Source organism: Aptenodytes patagonicus, chromosome W, assembly GCF_965638725.1.
Source record: "Aptenodytes patagonicus chromosome W, bAptPat1.pri.cur, whole genome shotgun sequence".
Lineage (NCBI taxonomy): Eukaryota > Metazoa > Chordata > Aves > Sphenisciformes > Spheniscidae > Aptenodytes > Aptenodytes patagonicus.
The window spans coordinates 33,717,565-33,729,889 of record NC_134981.1 but is presented as its reverse complement, the minus strand read 5'-3'; the positions used below and the strand labels follow the sequence as shown (position 1 = coordinate 33,729,889).

Below are 12,325 nucleotides of genomic sequence, written 5' to 3'. Positions count from 1 at the left end.
AGACACCTGGGCCAAAGAGCATGGCATTGAGTGGGTGTATCACATCCCCTGTCATGCACCAGCCTCTGGGAAAATCAAACAATACAATGGACTGTTAAAGACTACACTGAGAGCAATGGGTGGCGGGACATTCAAACATTGGGATATGCATTTAGCAAAGGCCACCTGGTTAGTCAACACGAGGGGATCTGCCAATGGAGCTGGCCCTGCCCAGTCAGAACTTTTACGTACTGTAGATGGGAATAAAGTCCCTGTAGTGCACATAAAAAATATGCTGGGGAAGACAGTTTGGGTTATTCCTGCCTCGGGCAAAGGCAAACCCATCCGTGGGATTGCTTTTGCTCAAGGATCTGGGTGCACTTGGTGGATAATGCGGAAGGATGGGCAAGTCCGATGTGTACCTCAAGGGGATTTGATTTTGGGTGAGAATAGCCAATGATCTGAATTATGTGATGTTAAGTGCTACATAATATTATATGCCATACCAATGATATTACAATAAGAATCTCCCAGATTAATGAAGAATAACTGCGATGAAACTAAGCAAAGCACAGTGATGATGGTACCAGAACTGACTTCAACATGAAACAATCTAACACCACATAACCATCTCCATCTTTCCTGCCCTGGAAGATTGTTACGACAGATGGAGCCCGAAGTCATGGACTAAATGAACTCACCGAACACTTCAGAAGGATGGCCCATAGACTAAGGGAATGATATCTGTGTGTGTGTGTGTATATAAAAAACGAAACCCAGGAAAAGGGGTGGTGATTAATGGGAATGTATTGGAAAATGTGGGACCTGGGCATGACGTAGATGGTATAGAATAAGGGGTGGATATTGTCCTGGTTTCGGCAGGGATAGAGTTAATTTCCTTCCTAGTAGCTGGTACAGTGCTGTGTTTTGGATTTAGGATGAGAACAAAGTTGGTTACACACCGATGTTTTAGTTGTTGCTAGGTAATGCGTACACTAGCCAAGGACTTTTCAGTTTCCCATGCTCTCCTGAGTGAGAAGGCTGCAGGTGCACAAGAAGCTGGGAGGGGCCACAGCCAAACTGGCCAAAGAAACATTCCATACCATGTGACGTCATGCTCAGTACATAAACTGGGGAAAGCTGGCCGGGGGGGCTGCTGCTCGGGGACTGGCTGGGCATCGGTCGGTGGGTGGTGAGCAATTGCACTGTGCATCACTTGCTTTGTGTATTATTATTATTATTACATTATTATTATTATTTTTAGTTATTATCATTTTATTTCAATTATTAAACTGTTTTTATCTCAACCTATGAGTTTTTCTCACTTGTGCTCTTCCAATTCTCTCCCCCATCCCACCGGGGGGGGTCCGGGGAGGAGTGAGCGAGCGGCTGTGTGGAACTCAGTTGCCAACTGAGGTTAAACCACAACAAGTAGCTTCGAATAGCGGGGGGGGGGGGAAGCTGTTGGAAGGAGGAAAATCATCAGAGAAGGACATATATAATGCAGTAATCCATGAAATAAATGTTTCAATATCAAATTAGCTTGAATAAGAATTTACTTTGAAGTAAGAGAATCTGCTTGAGCGTAGATTAAACTGAGAGGAATACTAAGGTACTCTCTGGGATGCTTTAATGGAAATGGGAGTCAGGAAAAGTAATATTAATGTTGTTGTGAAAGAGGGTGTTGTTTGGTGCTGGGGGGGCGGGGGCAGTATGAGCATCATGAATGATTGCCAATCTGGAAGACGTGGTTAAAAGAGTCACAATGTGTTTTACTTCTATCTATGACTGTACAGCTGCACGAGATTTCTTGAAGTATGCTTTTAAGAGGGGTATGTTAGTCAATGAGACTCAGTCCTACTGTGTTGAAACATTTCTGTGTAAGACCACTGCTTGTATCTTGTAAACCAAAAGCGTTTTTATTGTAATAGGGAACTTGTCACTCTTTTATTGTGCATTTTTTTTTCACCAGACATCTGAAAGTATCCTATTGTAATCTTTTATGGGTTTTAGGTTTAAGAAAAATGAAGCTTTATAAATACATTTAAAGTTTCTTCATCTTTTATAATACTGATGAGCTTCTGACGAAACACAGTGAAATGTTATTAAACTTGTAAGGCTTCTACAAAAAGGAGGAGGGAAGAAAAGCTTCAGCTTTTGTGTCTAGGATAGTAGACTAGCAGCCTACTGGCTAGTTCTAGAAAGAAGGATGTTATGTTGTGACCAGCAGTTGCTCAAAAAACTGATAGGTGAAAAACTTTAGCAAAACAGCTTGAAAGTAAAAATACTTCTGTGAATAAAAACGTTCTGCCTGGTGATTTGGGGTGAAAGAGGGTCATAGCCACTCTTAGTCTCACCAGGTCCAGAAGAACTGTCTTAAGAAATATTATTGCTTCCAGCATGTAAAGATGGGGTGTTCTGTGGAGTGCATCTCATCATGGCCCCTCTTTGAGGTGTCTGTGTGTTTGTTGTCTTGCTCTAATCACGTAGTAGTTATTGCTGTTGGTGAAATCCACTGAGCTTGTGGTTCTGTTTCCTTCTGAGAGCTCAGGAGTGGAGCTGGGAGGGAGGCATGGCAACTCTGAGCCTGTTAAAGGGAAATTCTCATCCTTCCCTCCCTTCCATTTGAGGGCCTGTGAGGAAACAAGCTCCATTTTCACCCATTTCTGCAATTGCCATTCTGCCCTTTAATGAGGTAGTCTCAGGAAGCTGTTTATTATCTAAATCTAGATTATAGGATCACTGTCAAGAGAAAGTTTTCTCAAAGGAAAACCTGTATAATCAGGGCATAAAGCCACCTGTGTTGAATAAAGTTCCTTAATCGGTAACTATGGGTTTTATGGATGCTTTTAGTTGGTCATTTAACATATACAATTCAGCAGATAGACTTGCTTGTTTTCCTTTGCTCGTATTACTAAATCACTTAATCCTATATTTCTCCAAGTTTTCAGAAGGAGTCTTGGGAATTTTTTGAAAGAGGTACTTGGGGATCTATATGAAAGCTGTATTTTATTCCCTTCTGAAGTAGACACTTTGTTTAAATTTGCTGGCCTGTGTCTTCTACATGTATATAACTGTATGGGAAGGCAAGGTTAAAAGTCCTTTGTCAGTCAGGATTTCTGGAAATATGGAGTCTGCAAGTGAAAACTGACAATACATTGTTTACATCCTTAGCAAAATGTTCTAATAGTTCATAAAATCTTGCCATGAGAGGAAAATATTTAGTCATGAACTCGTAGGACTAAAGCCTGTCCAAACCATATTAATTTGCAGAGTACCCTAACATACATTTAGGTTTGTTTGGTTGGTTGGTTGCTTTTGAGAGTTCTTTAATGAAGTTGCAGTTGTGGTTTGACCAGCAGGCAGCTAAACACCACACAGCCGTTCGCTCACTAACCCCCCACCCCCAGTGGGATGGGGGAGAGAACCGGAAAAAAAAAAGTAAAAATCGTGGGTTGAGATAAAGACAGTTTAATAGGACAGAAAAGGAAGGGAAAATAATAATAATAATAAAAATGATAATGATAAAAGAATATACAAAGCAAGTGATGCACAATGCAATTGCTCACCACCCGCTGACATATGCCCAGCCAGTCCCCGAGCAGCGGTCACTACCCCCCTAACCAACTCCCCCCAGTTTATATACTGAGCATGACATCACATGGTATGGAATATCCCTTTGGCCAGTTTGGGTCAGCTATCCTGGCTGTGCCCCCTCCCAGCTTCTTGTGCACCTCCAGCCTTCTCAGTCGGTAGAGCATGGGAAGCTGAAAAGTCCTTGACTAGTGAAAGCATTACCCAGCAACAACTAAAACATCAGTGTGTTATCAACATTATTCTCATCCTAAATCCAAAACACAGCACTGTACCAGCTACTAGGAAGGAAATTAACTCTATCCCTGCTGAAACCAGGACAGTATCCACCCCTTATTCTATACCATCTACGTCATGCCCAGGTCCCCACACTTTCCAGTACATTCCAATTAATCACCACCACTTTTCCTGTCTTTTGATATATACACACAGATATCATTCCCTTAGTCTATGGGCCATCCTTCCAAACTGTTCGTTGAGTTCATTTAGTCCATGCCTTTGGGCTCCATCTGTCATAACAGTCCTTCAGGCAGGAGAGATGGTGTGTGGTGTTGGATTGTTGCATGCTTAAGTCAGTTTTGGTTCCATCACCGCTGCACTTGTCCGGTTCTATCATTGCTGCACTTTGCTCAGTTTCATCAAAGTTCATTCTTCATTAATCTAGGTGATTCTTACTGTAATACCCTTGATATGGCATATAGCCACCACAGAAATGAAGATATACAGTATTATATAGCACTTAACATCACATAATTCAGATCATTGGCTATTCTCACCCAAAATCAAATCCCCTTGAGGTACACATCGGACTTCCCCATCCTCCCGCATCATCCACCAAGTGCACCCAGGTCCTTGAGCAAAAGCAATCCCACAGATGGGTTGGCCTTTGCCCGAGGCAGGAATAACCCAGACTGTCTTCCCCAGCATATTTTTTATGTGCACTACAGGGACTTTATTCCCATCTACAGTACGTAAAAGTTCTGACTGGGCAGGGCCTGCTCGATTGGCAGATCCCCTCGTGTTGACTAACCAGGTGGCCTTTGCTAAATGCGTATCCCAATGTTTGAATGTCCCAGCACCCATTGCTCTCAGTGTAGTCTTTAACAGTCCATTGTATTGTTTGATTTTCCCAGAGGCTGGTGCATGACAGGGGATGTGATACACCCACTCAATGCCATGCTCTTTGGCCCAGGTGTCCATGAGGTTGTTTTGGAAATGAGTCGCGTTGTCTGACTCAATTCTTTCTGGGGTGCCATGTCGCCATAGGACTTGCTTTTCAAGGCCCAGAACAGTGTTCCGAACAGTGGCATGGGGCACGGGATATGTTTCCAGCCATCCGATGGTTGCCTCCACCATTGTAAGCACATGGCGCTTGCCTTGGCGGGTTTGTGGGAGTGTGATATAATCGATCTGCCAGGCCTCCCCATATTGATATTTCAGCCATTGTCCTCCATACCACAGAGGCTTTAACCGCTTGGCTTGCTTGATTGCAGCGCATGTTTCGCATTCATGGATAACCTGCGCAATAGTGTCCATGGTCAAGTCCACCCCTCAATCACGAGCCCATCTGTATGTTGCATCTCTTCCTTGGTGACCTGAGGTGTCATGGGCACACGGAGCTAGAAATAACTCACCCTTATGTTGCCAGTCCAGATCCACCTGAGCCACTTCAATCTTAGCAGCCTGATCCACCTGCTGGTTGTTTTGATGTTCTTCAGTGGCCCGACTCTTGGGTACGTGAGCATCTACGTGACGGACTTTTACAACCAGGTTCTCCACCCGGGCAGCAATATCTTGCCACAATGCGGCAGCCCAGATGGGTTTGCCTCTGCGCTGCCAGTTGCTCCGCTTCCATTGCTGCAACCACCCCCACAGGGCATTTGCCACCATCCATGAGTCAGTAGAGAGATAGAGCACTGGCCACTTTTCTCGGTCAGCAATGTCTAAAGCCAGCTGGATGGCCTTTACTTCTGCAAATTGGCTCGATTCACCTTCTCCTTCAGCAGTTTCTACAACTTGTCGCATAGGACTCCACGCAGCAGCTTTCCACCTCCGATGCTTTCCCACAAGACGACAGGACCCATCAGTGAACAGGGCATATTGCTTCTCCTTTTCTGATAGTTTATTATACATTGGAGCCTCCTCAGCACGCGTCACCTCCTCCTCTGGCAATATTCCAAAATCTTTGCCCTCTGGCCAATCCATGACCACTTCCAAGATTCCTGGGCGACTGGGGTGTCCTATTCGAGCCCGTTGTGTGATCAGTGCGACCCACTTACTCCACGTAGCATCAGTTGCATGATGTGGACAGGGGACCCTCCCTCTGAACATCCAGCCCAGCACCGGCAGTCAGGGTGCCAGGAGGAGCTGTGCTTCAGTGCCGATCACTTCTGAAGCAGCTTGAACCCCTTCATATGCTGCCAATATCTCCTTTTCAGTTGGAGTATAGTGGGCCTCGGATCCTCTGTATCCCCGACTCCGAAACCCTAGGGGTCGACCTCGAGTCTCCCCTGGTGCTTTCTGCCAGAGGCTCCAGGTAGGGCCATTCTCCCCGGCTGCGGTGTAGAGCACATTTTTGACATCTTGTCCTGCCCGGACTGGCCCCAGGGCTACTGCATGAACTATCTCCTCTTTAATTTGTTCAAAAGGCTTGTCGTTGCTCAGGGCCCCATTTGAAATCGTTCTTCTTTCGGGTCACTTGATAGAGAGGGTTTACAATCAGACTGTAATTTGGAATATGCATTCTCCAAAAACACACCACACCTAAGAAAGCTTGTGTTTCCTTTTTGCTAGTTGGTGGAGACATGGCTGTTATTTTGTTGATCACATCCATTGGGATCTGACGACGTCCATCTTGCCATTTTATTCCTAAAAACTGGATCTCCTGTGCAGGTCCCTTGACCTTACTTTGTTTTAGGGCAAAACCGGCCTTCAGCAGGATTTGGACTATTTCCTTCCCTTTCTCAAAAACTTCTCCTGCTGTGTTGCCCCACACGATGATGTCATCAATGTATTGCAGGTGTTCCGGAGCCTCACCCTGTTCCAGTGCAGTCTGGATCAGTCCATGGCAACTGGTGGGGCTGTGTTTCCACCCCTGGGGCATTCGGTTCCAGGTGTACTGGACGCCCCTCCAAGTGAAAGCAAACTGTGGCCTGCACTCCGCTGCCAAAGGATTGAGAAAAACGCATTAGCAATATCAATTGTGGCATACCACTTGGCTGCCTTTGACTCCAGTTCGTATTGAAGTTCTAGCATGTCTGGCACAGCAGCACTCAGCGGTGGCGTGACTTCTTTCAGGCCACGATAGTCTACTGTTAGTCTCCACTCCCCATTAGACTTCCGCACTGGCCATATGGGGCTGTTAAAGGGTGAACGAGTCTTGCTGATCACTCCTTGGCTCTCCAGTTGACGAATCAGCTCATGAATGGGAATCAGGGAGTCTCGGTTGGTGTGATATTGCTGCTGGTGCACCGTGGTGGTAGCGATTGGCACCTGTTGGTCTTCGACCTTCAGCAACCACACAACAGAGGGGTCCTCCGAGAGACCAGGCAAGGTGGACAGCTGTTTAATTTCTTCCGTCTCCAAGGCAGCTATACCAAAAGCCCACCGGTACCCTTTTGGGTCCTTGAAATACCCTCTCCTGAGGTAGTCTATGCCAAGGATGCACGGAGCCTCTGGGCGAGTCACAATGGGGTGCTTCTGCCACCCGTTCCCATTTAAAGTCACTTCGGCTTCCAATACAGTTAGCTGTTGGGATCCCCCCGTCACCCCAGAAATACAGATGGGTTCTGCCCCTATGTAGCTTGATGGCATTAGGGTACACTGTGCACCAGTGTCCACTAGAGCCTTATACTTCTGTGGGTCTGATGTGCCAGGCCACCGAATCCACACAGTCCAGTAAACCCGGTTGTCCCATTCCTCCACCTGGCTGGAGGCAGGGCCCCTCTAATCCTCATCACAGTACTCATTTCTCACTTCTCGTACATACGAGTCAGAAGTTTCTTCATTAAGATCAGGAGTAAGATCAGCCCTTCTACCCTGTCTGGGGAACTGCCCGCTGGAAACTGGAGCAGCAATTTTCCTGGAAGAACCCCTTTCTGTGATTGTTTTCCCTTGCAACTCACGTACCCGTGCCCCTAGGGCTGCAGTAGGTTTCCCATCCCACTTCCTCATGTCCTCTCCGTGGTCACGCAGGTAAAACCACAGGGTGGCCCGTGGTGTGTACCCGCTGTATCCTCTCTCTAGAGCAGAGGGACGCTGACTCCTAATAGCCGAGATACTGGTCCGTACAGGTGGGGAGTAGGACCTATCCTCTCTGAGTTGCTGGTTCTCCCGGCACAGTTTCTCCACAGCCGAGACGAGGGAGGAAGAGAGACTTTCTTCGTATTGCCAGAGTTGGCCAGCCAATTCATCCACTGTTTGTTCCTCTCCATCTTTCCAGGTCATCACTGCCAATGAATTGGCGTATGACGATGGTGAGCTCCTTACAAACTTCCGCCACATGGGTCATGTGCACTTGACTTCATCTGGATCTTTGGATAGCTGTTCATTGCTCAGGTCACCATAAATCACCTCCAGCACAGCTAATTCTCTCAGAAACTGGATACCCTTCTCCATGGTGGTCCACTTGCTTGGGCGACATATGACATCTTCCTTGAAGGGATACCTTTCCTTCATGCTTGACAAGAGTCGCCTCCAAAGGCTGAGGACTCGTGTCCCTTTTCCAATTACTTTGTCAGTGCCCCCTTCCCTAGAAAGGGATCCCAGCTGCTTGGCTTCTTTACCCTCTAATTCCAGGCTACTGGCCCCTTTATCCCAGCATCGGAGCAGCCAGGTGACAATATGCTCACCTGGACGGCAGCTGAAATCTTTTCGTATATCTCGCAGCTCACTCAGGGATAGTGATCGGGTGGTTACTGCCTCTTTCATGAATTCTTCCTCTTCTTCCTCCTCCCTGATCAGCGGCCGGCTCTCCTCCTCCTGTTCTCGTGATGCCCGTTCTCCAGGGTAGTCTGCCTCATCCACTTCTTCCTCCGGCTCCCTTTTAGAAGAAGCTTCTTCCTCCCTTACTAAACGAGCCGACTTTCGCTTCCAAGATTTCTTCTTGTGTACAGGGGCGACTGATACCGGCACAGGCTGGTTCTTTGGTTCAGCCACAGGGTGTGTCGCCAGGGTCTGAGTGGCCGCAGTGCCTGTTGCCCGGGTCTGAGTGGCCGCAGTGCGTGTCATTTTACTGTCAGAGCCAGAGACCTTCCCTTCCCTTTGAGGGTACTGAATGGTGTTGAACAGGGCTCGGTAGGCATGGGCCAGGCCCCAGCACGTTGCAATGATCTGCATCTCTCTGGAGTTGCCAGGGTGACAGCATACTTTTTCCAAATATTCTAACTCTTCAGGATTCTGCACTTGCTCAGGGGTGAAGTTCCAAAACACTGGGGGTGCCCATTGGCCTAGGTACTTGCCCATCCTATCTCCCACACACCCTGCCACTCATAACTATTCAGCCTTGGGGCAGATCTCTGGATGATATTCTTAAATTGCTTACCAACTTTAGACAAAACCGAAACAATATTCCCAAGAAGTACCAATAGAAGTATCTTAACTGCCCAAGGATGTTCAAAATACTGAAAAGTTACTGTAATGAAGGAGGAAACATCATAGAAGAAGGTAGTGACACTGCCATCCTGTATTTCCTCCGTAAAAAAACTCTCAGAAAAGTTACTGCAACTGCTAGTTGTCTCCACGAAATGGTCTCCGTGGTACAGTAACGGCTTCATTGTGAAGTTTACATACCACACTAAGGTCAAGGTCAATGTTCTAAAAACAAACCTCACAAGCGAGACATCACTATTCACTGCAGACCACAGCAAACTGCAAAAACCAACACCAATCTTTAACATGTACAGCAAAAAAAGGAGCATGATACAGATTAGACAAATCAATATCGAGAACAGAGAAACCAACATTGTGACCCACAACTATTAACAGATTTAAGTTCCTTAATACACTCTGGTTAATCTGTTCTTATCTCAAACCCTTCGAGCCCCACGTTGGGCGCCAAAAAGGACTGTTGTGGTTTAACCTCAGTTGGTAACTGAGCACCACACAGCCGCTCGCTCACTCCTCCCCACCCTGCCCCCGGTGGGATGGGGGAGAGAATTGGAAGAGCACAAGTTAGAAAAACTCGTGGGTTGAGATAAAAACAGTTTAATAATTGAAATAAAATAATAATAACAACAACAATAATAATGTACTACTACTACTAATAATACACAAAGCAAGTGATGCACAGTGCAATTGCTCACCACCCGCCGACCGATGCCCAGCCAGTCCCCGAGCAGCGGCCCCCCCGGCCAGCTTTCCCCAGTTTATGTACTGAGCATGTCACGTGGTATGGAATATCCCTTTGGCCAGTTTGGCTGTGCCCCCCTCCCAGCTTCTTGTGCACCTCCAGCCTTCTCAGTCGGTAGAGCATGGGAAGCTGAAAAGTCCTTGGCTAGTGTAAGCATTACCTAGCAACAACTAAAACATCAGTGCGTTATCAACATTATTCTCATCCTAAATCCAAAACACAGCATTGTACCAGCTACTAAGGAGGAAATTAACTCTATCCCTGCCGAAACCAGGACACTACTGCAGCCAGTTCTATTAACAAGTTCTCGGTACAAATTCTTCTGATAACTTGACTTCTCTGTAACTCTATGTTGAATAGGCAATTCCTATTTTGAAGGAATTATAAGCATTTGTCATCTTTCGCCTAAAATAAACTCCCACTGTAGGGTAAGAGTTGTATGTTATCCTTTCAAATACTCTCTGCAGACACTCCTACAATAGTGAAATTCCTGTTGATAGCCTGCCACTATCAATTATTGCGTATATAGAATTACTTTACACTTTAAAAACAGGTTTGTTAACACCGATACTTCCCTCAATATCACTTCATTGTGAATCCGGACAAATCTGTTTGTCAAAGAAACTACCTATTTAATTGCATGGTTTATTTAGTGTTTAGGACAACAGGAAACTAATACCCATTCAGATACCCTTAGACACTAGTTTAAAATAGAGCAGTCCCTTTGTAAATATAGGTGCAAGCCCAGGTTCAAGGAGAAGATAAAGGTAAAATCTTATGACTTTCTAAGATATCTATTTTACTAATGCTTAACAGTGCTATGAGCTTCTCTGAATGAAAAAGAACATTCCACATTCATTACTTAGAAATATTAATTATCACTGAAGTGGAGCATTAAGAAGGACTATTGCACAAAACCAGTGTATTTAGCACACCCATATTATTGGGCCCTGTGCATTATCCACATACGCCATCCAGCTACTCATTTTCCTTTTCCTGTACCTCCCCGCTTTTCATGGATTTTCAGCAAAATCAAAGCTATGAATTGTAAAGATTCTGATATAGCCATAGCATGCAACAGAGTTTACTAGCCCACAAACAGGAATTAGCTCTTGTATATTTTTTGCTAAAACTTCACAGTCTTAGTCTTCTAGATATCCTTGGCTGACAGGTTTTAAGAACTTTAGACTTACATTTTCTTACCTAGTTCAGTAACTTGTTGATTAAAAGGACAACAAACTGCTCTGCCGCAAAGGGGAAGCCGGGTAAGACAGTCATGGCAGACAGTATGGCCACACAAAAGCAGCCGGGGAACTTTGTCACCTTGCAAAGAAAACACATCTTCACAGACTCCACACTCAAGAACCTAAAATTTAAGGAGAGACCGTATTTGTTTTCAAGCTGATAAAAAAAGCAAAACTTCATGCAGTAAGCCATTTGACACAGTTTATTTTATAAAAGTTCCTGCAGTCACAGCAGAGTCATTAATTTTGCTTTGTACACACAAATAATGATCATAAGAGTGATAGTTAAAAAATAAATACACATGAACAGAACATTTTAACTCTTCAGCATCCCACCTGATCACCACTAGTTCTTACCCACTTCATTTAATGCACTGCCACAAGAAAAGCCCACTGGTCAATCAGTACAACTAAGTAAGCAGAAACTTCCTCTCAGGAAAAGGAAACGGGGCGGGGGGCAGGCAATACCCTGCCAAAGCAGACAGGCAGCTGGTGGAGAAAGTTTCTCTTCATAGCTGATCCATGTAAAAAGGTCAGTCATACCAAGTTAATAATTTATGAAGCTAGAAACGCAGCATCGAGGTACCAGGACCAAATAGTGGGCGACTAGGACGTCTTAAACCGTTAATAAAAAAACAAAATTAATTGTCGTTTAAAAACAAAAAAACCCAACAAACTGTAAGATGATTGCATCAGCTAACCAAGAGCCTCCCCGTCGGGCTGTCCTCCTTCATGGAATCCAGGCATTACATTTTCTCCGAGGCAGCTACCCGCTTTGAGGCAGCTACCCTTCCTCTCACACGGAGGCCTCGCAGCTCGCTCCGAGGCACCCCGCAGCAGAGCGGCTCTGCGCGGACGAGGCAAGGAAAGGGTCCCTGAAGCGGCCTCCCAGCCCGACCCGAGCCCCACGGAGGCCCGACCCGAGCCCCACCACCTCAGGGAACGCCTCCTGCCCCGGAGACCCCTTGCTACGGCGCAACCCCAGCCGCCACAGCCCGGCCTGCCACAAGAGGCAGCCGAGCCTGATGGCGTGAAGAACCAGACAGCCCATCTCACCTTCACTGCAGCACCAGCCAGGCCCCGGCCCTTGCCACTGGACCACCCAGCTACCGTCCAACCCAGTACCGGCCCCAACCTTGTGTAAACCCAGGGCCGCCAT

At 46.2% G+C, this 12,325-nt stretch overlaps 1 protein-coding gene across 1 annotated transcript in view; it reads right to left on the bottom strand.

Annotated features, from left to right (window-relative positions):
• LOC143171851 (E3 ubiquitin-protein ligase TRIM23-like) overlaps positions 1-12,325 on the bottom strand; it is a 40,360-nt gene extending 28,035 nt beyond the window's left edge. Inside the window, 3 exon segments of the mRNA XM_076360951.1 lie at positions 11,126-11,288; positions 12,223-12,270; positions 12,272-12,325. Of these exon segments, the coding sequence (XP_076217066.1) occupies positions 11,126-11,288; positions 12,223-12,270; positions 12,272-12,325 (265 nt within the window).